General features: G+C 41.4%; 2 protein-coding genes across 4 annotated transcripts in view; both read right to left on the bottom strand.

The window, feature by feature from the left end:
- LOC110522349 (protein tyrosine phosphatase non-receptor type 14) overlaps positions 1–8,605 on the bottom strand; it is a 123,868-nt gene extending 115,263 nt beyond the window's left edge. For 2 of the 3 annotated variants that reach the window (XM_036975934.2, XM_036975936.2), the window contains exon 1: positions 8,049–8,605. The gene's annotated coding sequence lies outside the window, so the exon portion shown is untranslated. The remainder of the gene's footprint in view (positions 1–8,048) is intronic. The other variant, XM_036975935.2, reaches the window with a different exon arrangement.
- Positions 8,606–12,517: 3,912 nt separating this feature from the next.
- LOC110522347 (spermatogenesis-associated protein 7) overlaps positions 12,518–15,447 on the bottom strand; it is a 42,829-nt gene continuing 39,899 nt past the window's right edge. Inside the window, exon 7 of the mRNA XM_036975933.2 lies at positions 12,518–12,963. Within this exon, the coding sequence (XP_036831828.2) occupies positions 12,913–12,963 (51 nt within the window). The 3' untranslated portion in view covers positions 12,518–12,912. The remainder of the gene's footprint in view (positions 12,964–15,447) is intronic.

Here is a 15,447-nt window from a genome sequence, read left to right as displayed (position 1 = left end):
GGGACCATGGTAGTGGTGACCATTGGTGCCAGCGGTGATTAAGTAGCTAGCCATTAGGGACCATGGTAGTGGTGACCATTGGTGCCAGCGGTGATTAAGTAGCTAGCCATTAGGGACCATGGTAGTGGTGACCATTGGTGCCAGCGGTGATTAAGTAGCTAGCCATTAGGGACCATGGTAGTGGTGACCATTGGTGCCAGCGGTGATTAAGTAGCTAGCCATTAGGGACCATGGTAGTGGTGACCATTGGTGCCAGCGGTGATTAAGTAGCTAGCCATTAGGGACCATGGTAGTGGTGACCATTGGTGCCAGCGGTGATTAAGTAGCTAGCCATTAGGGACCATGGTAGTGGTGACCATTGGTGCCAGCGGTGATTAAGTAGCTAGCCATTAGGGACCATGGTAGTGGTGACCATTGGTGCCAGCGGTGATTAAGTAGCTAGCCATTAGGGACCATGGTAGTGGTGACCATTGGTGCCAGCGGTGATTAAGTAGCTAGCCATTAGGGACCATGGTAGTGGTGACCATTGGTGCCAGCGGTGATTAAGTAGCTAGCCATTAGGGACCATGGTAGTGGTGACCATTGGTGCCAGCGGTGATTAAGTAGCTAGCCATTAGGGACCATGGTAGTGGTGACCATTGGTGCCAGCGGTGATTAAGTAGCTAGCCATTAGGGACCATGGTAGTGGTGACCATTGGTGGCAGCGGTGGATTAATTTCAAACAAATTAAAATACGATTATTAGATAATGATAGTTACCCATTTGATTTGAATTCTACCTAATCCAAGAAAATAAGTGAACTGTAAAATTAAATAAACCCTAAACATAGACTTTGTGTTTGTGTGTGTGTATTTGCGTCAGGGTTTCTGTTAGCCGGAAATAGCCGTCTTTTGGCCGATGAAAAATTAGAAACGCCCTATAAATAGGCCAATTTTCCGGGAGAAGAAGAAAAAAATCCCATTGCGAAATAATACTTCTTAGCCTATTCGTTGATGGACATACCAGTTGATGGAAATACATATGACTAGTCATGCTTACTGGTCTGTAGGTTCATTTGCATCATTTTGTGGAATGAAATTGGCGTGTGTACAGTATACAGTATATTAGTTGTGTATCTTATTTATCACACTCGTAAAGCATGCAGACACAGAGACTTTGAGCAGATAAAAATCGGTCAGGCTGCTGCTACAGCATCTTAAACAGCAAACATAGGCAATGGAAGGCCGGATTCATCAGCGCGGCACACACCACTTTGCAATGAGCTGGAGCCAGTAAGTAAGCCAGTAAGACTATGATTATTATTTTAAATATACTTAATTGTTTGAAACCGGAAAATTGTATTTAACACTATCGATGTTTTGCTCTACTGTGGGAATTGTGATAGAATCAATGCAATATTAGCCACGTTCAATGTAATATACCGAAAGAAAGCCAACTATGCAAGATTTAGTATGCAGAACAAACTGTGCACGAAATGTTCCTGTAGGCAGAGCGTATTGGAGTAGGATTCTATTGCATTGACAGGCATGACTCAGGCAGTACTCGACACAGACCTGTGCGCCATTACCAATCATAGCTGCAGTAGGCCTATATGCAAATAGCCTTTGCCATATATGGATCTGTGCCATTCACTTTGAACTGAATGCACTTGTTTTGAGATCTGCATGTAGCCACAAATGCAACTTTGGTTCATATTATTCGCTAGTTAGTGAGTTATTAGCCCAGTTATAGCTCATTTCTAGTCAACAATGGAGGAGTAGTTGCTTCCAACAAGAGCACAAAAACAACATTTTCAGCCACCTCCTCGTCTGAAGAACAAGTGGATAAACAGGTTCATGTCAAGCCCTGCATGTTTTTTTCAAGTCTCATGGAATGTAGGCCTACATTGAACACCACACATTGACTGCTACTGTAGGCTGAACAATAGAGCAGCTATTTCCATGTTCAAAATATTATGGGATGTGTTTTTACATTGTTTTTGATGGAAGCCAATCTAGTAGACCTACATTATAGTCAAATAGCCACAGCAGCCTACTTGGCCACAGTTAAAACTGTAATTTAAAGTGGGTACAGCCTCAGTGTTCACAGTAAACGTGAGCCGGAAGTTGCACATCATTTTCACAATGTTCAAGTTTGCACTCAGCAGACCAGAAATTTGCTCAGTGCCACTAAACATTTGAGGGAACACTGTTAGCAACCCATGCTAGTTGTTGCGTATTAGAACTCCCCTCTTTCTACATTTCTAAGGGATATTTTAATCTCTGTCACATGAAACCGCTCGCATGTGCAGTGTGCTTTGACAAAGGTGTTTTCCATTACTGCCTTCTGCGCTTATAATGTGAATAAATAACAGTTTATCGACATTTTAAGCGAAACGTTCTGACCTGTTGCATCAGACTCATTGCTATATGAGTAAATGTGGACCGTTCTGACCTGTTACATCAGACTCATTGCTATATGAGTAAATGTGGACCGTTCTGACCTGTTACATCAGACTCATTGCTATATGAGTAAATGTGGACCGTTCTTCTAACATCTTCATAGTGCGCGTCAGAACTCAGCAAGAAGAACCGCACATTGTTGCATCCTCGACTTACAAGTGCTGTTAATATGAATGACCATCATCTAAATGTGATTTCTGTCATTCTGAGCACCGTGGGTGGACGCCCTAATCAGGTTACACACCCAATGCATATGGGTCCGGTAAATTTCTCATATGTCTGGGAAATTAAAATGCTGCCGGTCAAATGTCCGGCCCCATATTTTCCTAACAGAAACCTGTGTGTATATTGGCATCAGTGCCCTGGTGTTCTGGACTGGAATGAACTGGTCATGTTCAGCGTTCCTGACTGCAGTTCCCATGTAAACAGAGCTGTCACCCTGACATGGACAGGAGGAGGAGGATCAAAGAGGATAAGTCTCAGTGACACTCGGCAGAGACGTTTTTCCGAACCTGGACCGCCGCACCACGACTCATCCTGTGCCACAGGAAACGGTCGCTGATGTCATGGAGAGAGTAGGGAGCGGATGAGAGGGAGAGATAAAGAGAGAGAAAAGGGGGGAGGCCAAGTGAGAAAGTGTGTCTGTGTATGTGAGAGAGAGAGAGTTGGAGAAGAGAGAAAGTTAACCCAGCCAACACTACCACTACCTTCTTTCTAATGAGAGGATGAGAAAATGGAGAGAATGATAGAGGGACAGAGAACAGAGAGAGGGGGGCTGGTGAAACCCCTGTCACCCCTATCCCAGGCTCTTATCATGTTAGTCCAGTTGGTTGAGGGAGTGTTGGGGACAGAGGGAGGGAGGGAGGGAGGGAGTATCAACATGGAACCGTATCTGAGCAACTACCTCCAACACAACAGTATGGGACAGGCTGTGTCTACTGAAATTCAGCAGCCACCACTTTACAGCTAGATTTTCCATGCCCCCCCCCCACCCCAACCACATCACACACACAAAAGCAGCATGTAGGCCACACATACACACACAAATGCAATAACCCACAAACACACACAGAAACATACGAGCACATTCACACACACACCCAACACAAAATAACTCACTCACCAAAAACCACTAAGCGTGCTTTCTCATGCCAAACCCTCAGTCAACATTCAACCTCCGAGGGGCTTCCCAACACAACACTATACAACTTTGCTATGCCGCTTTCTCTCCGGTCTACTATTTATCTCTGCAATACAGAGATACCTGTAGCAAGAAATGAGAATGATGACAGAAGAGGCTTTTTGTGTGTGTGTGTGTGTGTGTGTGTGTGTGTGTGTGTGTGTGTGTGTGTGTGTGTGTGTGCGCGTGCATGTGTGTGTGAATGTATGTGAGTGAGTGTGTGTGTGTGCTTGTGTGTGTGTTGTGTACCTGACTGTCCAGAAGGGCGGGCTGTAGAGTGACTGACAGCTTCATTGCAGCAGCAGGTGAGTGAAATGAGTACCTGGGATACAGAGGGACGGGTTGAGACATGTCTGCCTCTGTTATTGTCTGAGGTGAGGTGCTGCTGTAGAGCTGCCTTACACAACTCACAAACACAGCAGTACTATCCTCTCTGTACACTTCCCAAAGAATAAAATATAACAGGATAGAATGAAATTGAATAGTGCAGAGTGGTGCAGCAGTCTAAGGGACTGCATCACAGTGTTAGAGGTGTTACTACAGACCCGGGTTTGATCCTGGGCTATGTCACAACCGGCCGTGAGAGGAGTCCCATAGGGCGGCACACAATTGGCCCAGCATCGTCTGGGTTTGGCCGGAGGGGATTGACAAGTAGGCCATCATTGTAAATAAGAATTTGTTCTTAACTGACTTGCCTGGTTAAATAAAAATAAATAAAGAATATGGCTGCACAGAAGTAGGTAACCCAAGCATACAGATATAGCTGCCTACTAGCAACATTCTTAAAGAGATTATCCTGTGCTTTTTAAAAATACTTTTAAGCCAGTAGTTTTGATAGTAGCGGTCACGAGAGCCAAAAGTGGTCCCCAAAAATTGCATACTACGCCACATACTCTGCTGTGTGTGCATCCTGCTAGCTGTCAATCAAATTGTGAGGGGCTGTGCTTCATTGGTTGAAACTCGAATTGCTAGGGGGCTGGCCCACGTGGGGCGTAGCACAGCTTTTAGTAAACAGTAGCTTTCAAAATAGGGATTTTGTGGCTAATTGAAGTAAAACAGTTATTCTGCTCATAGATTATGCATGTACAGTATGAAGGACACATTGACACATCCAGCCCAAAGAGGGAGGTTTAAAAAATACTTGCTAGTCACCAATGTTCTGGAGCATGTCTTTAAAGCCACTGACAGTCCAGCTCTTCAGCTCCTCTACCAGTGTTTAAAAAGCTGCTGTTGTGTATTCCCAGTCCACTTGTGCTAGCACCATATAATTTGCTCAGCATGCCATTGAGGTTATAAAGGCGACCAGATGTGTGTGTGGGGGGCACGCCTCCTGCAGCTATGCTATATATGCCATTACTGTATTCTCCTACTTTACGGTGGTAGTAATTCTAGGTGCATGTCCAAACAGATTGCTCTCACTCGCACACACCATTTTGAACACAGTGCTGGAGCCTTACTTTTCCCCAGCAATGTGCTAATGCTAATGTCATCACCATCACTAAAGAGTGGGAGACAGTGCTAGAGGCCAAGTCCCTTCTAGACAATTTCCTGGACAAAATGTTTAAACTTGGTGTAAACTTGGCAGTAGAAAACCTAAACAGTATATTTGACCTCTCAGCTTCCCTATCAAATCTAAAAATGTCAAGCAGACAACCTAAGAAAATGAGTAACAATGATAAATTGTTTGATGAATAATGAAAAAACCTAAGAAAGAAATTGAGAAACCTAGCCAACCAAAAACATAGAGACCCAGAAAACCTGAGCCTACGCCTTCACTATGGTGAATCATTAAAACAAGACAGAAATACACTACGGAAAAAGAAGGAACAGCACGTCAGAAATCAACTCAATGCAATTGAAGAATCCATAGAATCTAACCACTCCTGGGGAAATTGGGAAACTCAAAACAAACAACGACACAAAGAGTTATTTATCCAAAACAGAGATATATATCGATAAAACACTTCTCCAATATTTTGGGCTCTATAACAAAGAACAAACAGAAAAACATAAACATAACCTAATAAAAATTGTAGAATCAACTATTAAAGACTCCTCGAACCCACGGGATTCTCCAACTACATAGGAAGGAACTACAGGACAAAATACAAACCCTCCAACCCAAAAAGGCTATCCTAAACGAAATGATCAAATATACAGACCACAAATTCCAATTGGCTATACTTAAACTCTTTAACATCTCCCTCAGCTCTGGCATATTCCCCAATATTGACTTGCCTAATTAAATAAAGATAAAATAAAATAAAAAATACAATGTTTGGAACCAAGGACTGATCACCCCAATCCACAAAAGTGGAGCCAAATTTGACCCCAATAACTACCTTGGGATATGCGTCAACAGAAACCTTGGAAAAATCCTCTGCTTTATCATGAACCGCAGGCTTGTACATTTCCTCAGCAGAAACAATGTACTGAGCAAATGTCAAATTAGCTTTTTACCAAATGACTGTACAACAGACAACGTATTCACCCTGCACACCCTAAATGATAAACAAACAAACCAAAACAAAGGCAAAGTCTTCTCATGCTTTGTTGATTTCAGGGGCCTGCTATAGAAATTGATGGACAGTGGTGTTGGGGTAAAAACATACGACATTATAAAATCCATGTACACAAACAACAAGTGTGCAGTTAAAATTGGCAAAAAACACACATTTCTTTCCACAGGGCCGGGGGGTGAGACAGGGATGCAGCTTAAGCCCCACCCTCTTCAACATATATATCAACGAATCAGCACCCGGCCTCACCCTACTAGAATCTGAAGTCAAATGTCCACCATTTGCTGATGATCTGGTGCTTCTATCCCCAACCAAGGAGGGCCTAGAGCAGCACCTAGATCTTCTGCACAGATTCTGTCAGACCTGGGTCCTGACAGTACATCTCAGGAGGACAAACTAAACTAGAATGCTATTTGGCCCTAAACAGAGAGTACACAGTACCAGGATACCTGACCACTGTGACTGACCCAAAATTAAGGACATTTTTTGACTACGTACAGACTCAATTAGCATAGCCTTGCTATTGAGAAAGGCCACCAAAGGTAGACCTGGCTCCATGAGAAGACAGGCTATGTGCACACTGCCCACAAAATGAGTTGGAATCTGAGCTGCACAAATGTATGACCATATTAGAGACACGTATTTCCCTCAGATTACACAGACCCACAAAGAATTCGAAAACAAATCACATTTTGATAAACTCCCATATCTATTGGGTGAAATACCACAGTGTGCAATCACAGCTGCAACATTTGTGACCGGTTGTCACAAGAAAAGGGCAACCAGTGAAGAACAAACACCGCTGTAAATACAACCTATATTTATGTTTATTTATATTCCCTTTTGTACTTGAACTATTTGCACATCATTACAACACTGTATATTGACATAATATGACATTTGTAATGTCTTTATTATTGTGGAACTTTTGTTAGTGTAATGTTTACCGTACATTTTTTATTGTTTATTTCACTTTTGTCTATTATCTATTTAACTTGCTTTGGCAATGTTTCCTATGCCAATAAATACCCTTAATTTGAAATTGACAGAGACTGAGGGAGACATGTTTAAACAAACACAATTGCATACCCACACACACACATGCAAACACACATGCATACAAACCCTTTTTCACATGCATCAACACTTGCGTGCACACACAGTATTGGTTTCTTCATTATGTTATCTTCTTTTCAGAGGTCAATAATGTGACATGCCATAGGCAGACTGTGATGTTGCCACCATGGAGCTGGCTTGTATTTCTATATGACGCTTGCATAGACCTTGGACTCGACACTCATCTGCTCTCTCCTCTCCTTTCATTCTCTTTCGTGGCCTTGCCTTGCCTGTTTCATCATCTCAATTCTCCACTTCTCTGAAAATGTGCTCTCTGGTAACTGCTGTATGCATGGTATAACACAGCTATTGCAGCCTACATGGAGAGAAAACCAGACACACAATACGGTCTAAAGCCTATTTCTAGCCTAGGCCTACCCAAGACAGCAGATGTTTTTGATGAGTTTTCGTTTTTGGAAGCAAACACAAAAGCGCATTGAACAGATGAACCCTTTCCCAATGCAGGTCGCGGCTTGCCCTGAAACCCCGCCGCGAGACCCCCTGGAATGTTCCCGTTTGGCTGACGAAAAAAAGTTGCTCTACGTGGACAGGCAGGCAGGCGAGGCGAACGCATATGGCCTTCAGTTTGCCTGCACCCTGCATAAAACTACTATTTACATGGGTTTAGCCTACCAAGCAAGCTTTTGACTTGGCTGAATGAAGAATAACCCATAAAATAGTATTGCGATTTTAACATGGTAACAAAGCGCCGTTATTTTATTGCACTAAAAGCGTTCCATTGAAAGGAAACAAATCAACAAAAAGCAGCCAATCGCTGGTAGAGACACCCACCGTATTTCCTTTGCTACATGCCGAAATTGTGTCTGCGCTGAGGAAATTCTGCGAGCTCGACGGAGTGGAACGGCCTCCTCAAATCCGCAAAATTGAGTTAATCCTCAAAACAGTTTTATTCTCCATTTCCATTTGTCAAAATTCTGTCTGAAATTTTTTAAATTAAGTATTTTATTCCAGAATACACAAAATCTGTCGAAAAGGAGAATAAAGAAAAAACTCCAAAGGAACTTTACCCCTCAAGATGCGAGTCGTAGGCTATATCCTAGTCTTCAACTGAGTGAAGTTCATGAGCCCCAAAAGCAAAACAACATTCGGCAAAGTTATCCAAGTTGTGCCAAAAATATAAAAAAGTAGGTGTTCGACTTTCCCTTAGACCCTGGGTTTTGTGATATAACGTCGACTCCACAACTCCGGAGCAGCCGTGAGCAGCGCATAGGTTTAGATACGTAGCCTATGTCCCGTCCCTTCTGACATCACATCAAGGAATTTCAGGAATGCAAGGCTAACGGAGAAGTGGCGGCTCCTCGTTTAATGGTTTTAGGCGAGAGATGACTAAACAGGGAACAAAGGGGACCCGCTTATATATTTATGTCCTTTCGCCTTTGTTAGTAGTCTAGCCTATATAAAAAGCCTTTCTCCCGAACAGTTCCTGCTACTTTTTCTTCTTTAATTCAACAAAGACATTTATCTTAGGTAATGTAGTAAACTATAATTTATTTGGAACTTCTCTATTTATTTATTTAATATGTCATAGGCATTAGCATTTTTTTCTAATCAACACATGTCCCAACATAATCTGATGAGAAATGGGTCGGATGCTTTAGTATCACCATTAACTAAAACTGACTTTTGGCGACTGTTAGTTTGAATTAGTAACCAAACTGCATCCTCTGGTGGCCATATCCTTTCTGGTTCAGATTGACTTTGAGGAAAGCAATAATATGATGAAAAACAAATCCTGATCATTGCCTTACCAAGCATATTCACTCAGTTTCAGTCATATAAACTACCTAGACTCTATTCATTGAGAATCAATTGAATTAATATATCTATTTAAGTGCATTAAACAACATTAGGTCTGTACATGCAGGCCAGACGCCAGAACCAATCAGTTGGACTTTATTTAATTTTTATAGGCGGGCCCGTTTTTTCTCACGGGCCTCCTGTGTGCATGCACTTTACCATATGGACACATTGATAACTAACACCATGACCTTTGGTCATGTAGTGTAAATGAATGTAACCAAATGACGGTTAAACATGTAGGCCTCCTGGTTACACATGTAAGGTGAAATTGATCAAGCAATCAAAGGGCAAACTATTCAATGAAACAATGAATGTGCAAGAATTGATGGGAGACAGTGGAGCACATTCTGGAGAGCTGAATGCATGCATTCTGAAGAGAGACACCCATACCTTTGCCACACAACATTTGTAATAGTACTCAAAGACACCTTATCTTCACACATTTTAGATGCTTTTCACTGACTACCGCAACTCAATAATCAAGCCCTATATTGCCACGTGTGCTGCCCAAATTGCTGGCTTCCCAAATGGACATAGGCCAACGCACTTCTGAAGTGCTATTTAAAATTAAAATAAGCTTATGATCCTGTGTGGCTAACTCAAGCTCTCTGGTAAAGTATTCTGAATGATTTTACTTAGACAGGAGTAATTATATAATTTTGGCAAAACATCAATTTACTTTAAGGGAAGCCAAGCATCAGAACAGTGCACTGTGCACCCGCCAACTTTCCTTTCTAATTTGCAAGTGGCTGAAACCAGAGATCTCAATATAATGACGAGATTATCATGTCTCTGCCCTAACAATGCGAATCGTTCCAAAGGCGGGAATGCAGGCGACAAGCTGAAGTTGGCATAGAAACGCATTGGGTTATTCAGGACAGATTTAGGCGAGAGTGATCGCTCTCGCTTTGCCTCTTCCTCTCTTCTGAAACTAGCAAGCGAAACAAGCGCGGCTCTTTCTTACTTTTTGTAGCCCATGTATCTGATGCTGTCTGGCCGTACTCCTATTGTCCAGACAGCATCAGATACGGTCTACACATACGGATACGAAGGGGCGTTGTTTCGCTCGCTCGGATGCTTTATGTGAGATTGATGCGCCTCTGTTGGCGAGCACCTCGGTCAAATGATCAATATTTCAATATTTTATTTGGACGGGCAAGGAGGTATGGTAGGGAGGTCCTGCCCCCTAAGGCCCACCCATAATGCCACCCCTGACAACAATGAACATAAAACAACACACAGCTAACATTCACATATTTTTTTTCTAGAGATCAATTTTCATTGTTTTAGGTGGCAATTCATTTTGAGTGACATGCTGGTCATGTAGACAACCTAAAGGTCCATTGCAGCCATTTTATCTCAATATCATATCATTTCTGGGTAACAACTAAGTACCTTATTGTGATTGTTTTAAATTATAATGGTAAAAAATAAACCAAAACTGCTTCTTAGCGAATAGCAGTTTTGCTAGGACTGGCTGGGAGTGGTCTGGGTTGGGTGGGGAAACTGAAAACTGAAAACAAACTGTTATTGGCAGAGAGGTTTAAAACTCTCTTTGTAATTGGTCTATTAACTAATTTACCACCTGGTGATGTCACCAGACAGGCCAGAACACCATCCCACCAAAACAGGTTGAAATTTCAGGTGGTCTTTTCAAACAGCTCTTACACTAAAAGGGCATTATCCTCATTTTCACAATTTCACAGAATTATTCCAACCTCATAATGTGGAAATATATATAACACATAGGACATTTTATTTTATTTTTTTAGTTGCACTGGGCCTTTAAGTAAGCATGGACATTTGGAACTAATACCCTGCCCTGAACTTCAGTCACTGTTACTAGCCGGCTACCACCCGGTACTCAATCCTGCACCTGTATTGTATATAGTCATTGAACACTGGTCACTTTAATAATGTTTACATACTGTTTTACCCACTTCATATGTATATACTGTATTCTAGTCAAGGCTCATCCTATATAACTACTGCTGTACTCACCTTTTCTATTCATATACTGTCCATACTTTCTATACACACCATCATATACAACATATATATTTATATTCCGGACTCTGACATTGCGTGTTCTAATATTTCTACCTTTCTTAATTCCTTTCTTTTTCTTTTTTGGGTTTGCGTGTATTGTTTTGTGTTGTTTAGTATTGCTGCACTGTATGTGTACTTGACAAAAACTATTTGATTTGATAACACCCATGTACCTGCAGAGGGAGACAAAGCACTTATTTTCACTAGCTAGAAGACAAAAGAATGGTCTACCTTTGCTAACTACAGAGTCTATTTTGGTGTTAGGAGATAATTGCACATTTAGTTGGGAAGGTATAAAACTACTATGTGGAGTCCCAATCTGTATAATGTTTTGTAAATTCAACCAAAAGTAGTACACCAGTAGCCTATAGTTTATTGATGTCTACATGTCTTTGTGTGGTTAATCAAATTAAAGTATAGGCTATTTGTCATATGTACAAGATAATAATATAAACATATACCATTTACCATGTGTTATTTACTCTCATTATTATTATAAACATGAAAAACGAACACATTGTCTGTTTATTATTTTGATTAGTAAATGAAGTTGGCCAACTCATCCCCTCAGCTTCCCAATGGAATATTTCTCCACATATTCCCTGGGTGTGTATACTGGGGATCTATACTGAGGTCTGGTTCCCCCTGGTTCATTTGGATCATTACTGAGTGCATAATTCTTGCCCCATTACGTGCAATTGTAATGGTTGACTCACTGCTTTAGAATGATGGTCCTCTGTAGCTCAATTGGTAGAGAATGGCATTTGCAATGCCAGAATAATTTGTTTGATTCCCGGGACCACCCTTACGTAAAATGTACGCACTTATGACTCTAAGTTGCTTTGGATAAAAGCATCTGCTAAATGGCATATATTATATTACTAAATGGAGGAAAAGAGAGGAGGAAAAAGAGGAGTGGAGAGGGCAGAGTTGAGGACAGGATAAAGGGGTTAAAAATGTCCTCTCACCACCCAGTAGACAGACAAGCCTCTGAGCCCTGAGAGCTAAGGGCAGTCCTCAGTGCCTGATTAAAACTCAAGAGAGAAGAGGATGTGTGGAGATGTGTCAAATGCAGCTGGCAGGATGTTTCTTATTTCTCTCGCTCTTTCTCACTGTTGCTCTTGCTCTGTCTCTCTCTGTCTCTCTCTCTCTCTCTCTCTCTCTCTCCCTCTTTAAGTAAAGTTGAAGTGATGGAGTGACTCCAATCAAATACCATCTTACCTGTCAAGACCAAATCATTTGAATCACCGATTTTCAACTTTCTACTTTATTTTTATAATAAATTATTCAGAAATGATTCAGATATAAATAATTCAAATGTTTTGTTTTAGCTTCACATACTCCAATATTTCACACACATTAAGTACAAAGAATCAAAGATCCTTCTTTAATGATTTTTTATTGTGCAGCAAGGGGTAAAATGCAGACATTTAGGCTTTATAGCCTTTGTACTTTCTGTGCGTTCAAACTGTTCTAAATAGCTTTTGAACACCTATTAGAAAGGAAATCTAGATAGCAATTTGGTTGAGCTTCAAAATAGTTTTATTAATGAAATTTGACTGAAGTATCATACAATAACAGACAACTCCACCTTGGTTTTAAACCCAGCAATCCAAAGGTCATTATTTCCATCCTCCAGTAGGCAGACATTCTCCCGATACAGGGTCAGATATTTGTCTTCTCTACTGCACTACATGTTAGCTGCTGATCCATGTTTAACTATGAGCCAAAAGGGCCGTCAAAAACACTGGTTTCTCTGCTCTGCCCGACGACAAGCCAGGGTGACTCAGGAGTTCAGGGAAGCTCTCAGTTCCTCAGTAAGTCTCCTCATCTTTACCTGTTAAGCAAGAAGATAAGAATATAAAAAGTATTCAGGATAAAAGGATCATTGAGAATGACGTGTTGAAATACCACCACAGCATACAGGAAATAATCGATTTGGCTCTGAAGACATTAGTAATAACATGAATATCTCAGGATATTCCGAATTCTCTTTATTAAAAGCCAACTAGCCCACCGTCTCTGTCTAGCCTCTGGCAAATCCATCTGCACAGCTGGATTTGATTTGAGTATTTCAAAAACGTGAAACTCTGTCACATGCTAAACACTTATATTAAAGTGAGATTTGATTCAACTATAGTTGGCCAAAAACTCTTCAATCTGATTTAGAGTACATGCTTATGCAGGTGAGTGTTTTGATGTAGTACACTAGTATCAAGGTATCACCTACAACCCGTATCATGTGTACCGTCTAAGGAGATATTATGGAGAGGCAGGTGCCACTTTGAGATCATCTGAGGCAGGAGGAATAGTGCCTATTGAAAAAAATGTGTGTGAAGCCACTAATCTATGTATCATCCTACATTGGAAAAAAGGTGCTATCTAGAACCTAAAATGGTTCTTCTGCTGTCCCCATAGGAGAACCATTTGAAGAACCCTTTTTGGTTCCAAGTACAATCCTTTTGGTTCCCGTTAGAACCCTTTTGGGTTCCATGAAGAACCATTTCCACAGAGGGTTCTACATGGAAACCAAAAGTATTCTACCTGAAACCAAAAACCGAAGAACCCCTTTGGAACCTGTGTAGTGACAACATTAGTGTAGTCTGCCATACAGTGACTATCATCTGCCTTCTAAAAAGCGTGCAGTACCATGATACAGCTAAATCTGAAAAGCATCAGTTATGCTCAGAGGCTGTATATATCCAAGGCCTTTCCAAACCGAGAAACTGGCCATAAAATCACAACCAAAGGCATAGTTTTTCCCAGAACATCTATAAAGTTCTAGTAAATAGTCTCACTGTTTCCTCTATTCACTGTTCATTCACTTTTGCAACGCTCTGATGCACGCAAGCACACACACACACACACACACACACACACACACACACACACACACACACACACACACACACACACACACACACACACACACACACACACACACACACACACACACACAGGGCTGTCTATTTTAAGGACAATAAAAGCTAGGTTTCAGTTTTCCCTTCCCCACTCAGACCACTCCCAGACAGTCCTAGCTACATTATTGCTTTTTAAATTGATATTTACTAAGAAGATATTTTTGTACATTTATTATAATTTTAATTGGTAACAATCCCAGTAAGGTACTTAATTTTAACCAGAAATGATTTGATATTGAGATAAAAATGTCTGCATTGGACCTTGAAATACAGATCAATCCAAACAGGAGAGAGAGAACACCTTTATTGCTGAAGGGGTCCAATCTCATCTTAGGGGTCCACACACACACATATGCACGCATGCACACACGCACACACACACACTCCCCCCTCTCTCTCTCTCTACTTTTCCCAGTTCCCCTTTTAATGTCAACCAAAACAACTTCGAAAATAGCCTTTTTTTCATTGCTATCTAATTAGTCTACAGCCGTGAACAGACTCAGTTGAACAGGCAACACATAGCAGCTTATAAAACATCCCTGTTGCACACAACAAAGCATCAACAGCTATTCCCTGCATGCAGACTAACTTAACAGTTACAATTGACTAATAACACGCTCATAAAATCAAAAAGAGATACTTAATTCACCCATAGGCCCTGGGCGGTTTGTGTGCTCATGTTTGATCTGATAAAGAGTTGGGAGAAGGGAGAGTCATCCAAACAGACCATAATAGTGACTGGCTGGTCTGGAGTCCTCTCATCTCCTAGTACCGCTAACTGCTAATAATGGCTAACCACAGACACATGCCCCCGAGGTACAGTTAATACGTAAACCAGCGCTGGGCTACACACTAGATTAAAGTGTTCTGAATTAAATGAAACAGCTCCACTGGAGCTCCTGTTGCCTGATGTGACCTACTAAAACAGTTACAACAGTGTGCTTCTCTCCTGGTACCAAGGAGAGCTACAGTGTGGCCAGGGGTTTGTCCCAGCCTTGCCCTTTACCACCTGATTGAACTAGTCAACAAATCATCAACACTTTCATTAAGCTGAATAGCATCAGGTGTGTGTGACTGGGCTGGAACAAAAGCTACCCACATCGGGCCGGCAGGGTAGCCAAGTGGTTAGAGTGTTGGACTAGTAACCGCAAGGTTGCAAGTTCAAACCCCCAAGCTGACAAGGTACAAATCTGTCATTCTGCCCCTGAACAGGCAGTTAACCCACTAGGCTCTCATTAAAAATAATAAGTTCTTAAACTGACTTGCCTAGTTAAATAAAAGTAAAATAAACTAAATAAAATTGTAGTCCTCCAGGACCCAGCATGGAGAACAACCTAGAGAGGTCTGTCTGTCTGTGTGATTTGAGTCTTTACTATCAACCATCATTCACAACTCCCTCC

Source organism: Oncorhynchus mykiss, chromosome 4 (genome assembly GCF_057628025.1).
Source record: "Oncorhynchus mykiss isolate SJ-2025 chromosome 4, ASM5762802v1, whole genome shotgun sequence".
Classification (NCBI taxonomy): domain Eukaryota; kingdom Metazoa; phylum Chordata; class Actinopteri; order Salmoniformes; family Salmonidae; genus Oncorhynchus; species Oncorhynchus mykiss.
Note: the sequence above shows the minus strand (reverse complement) of the source record. Positions and strands in the feature narration are given on the sequence as shown.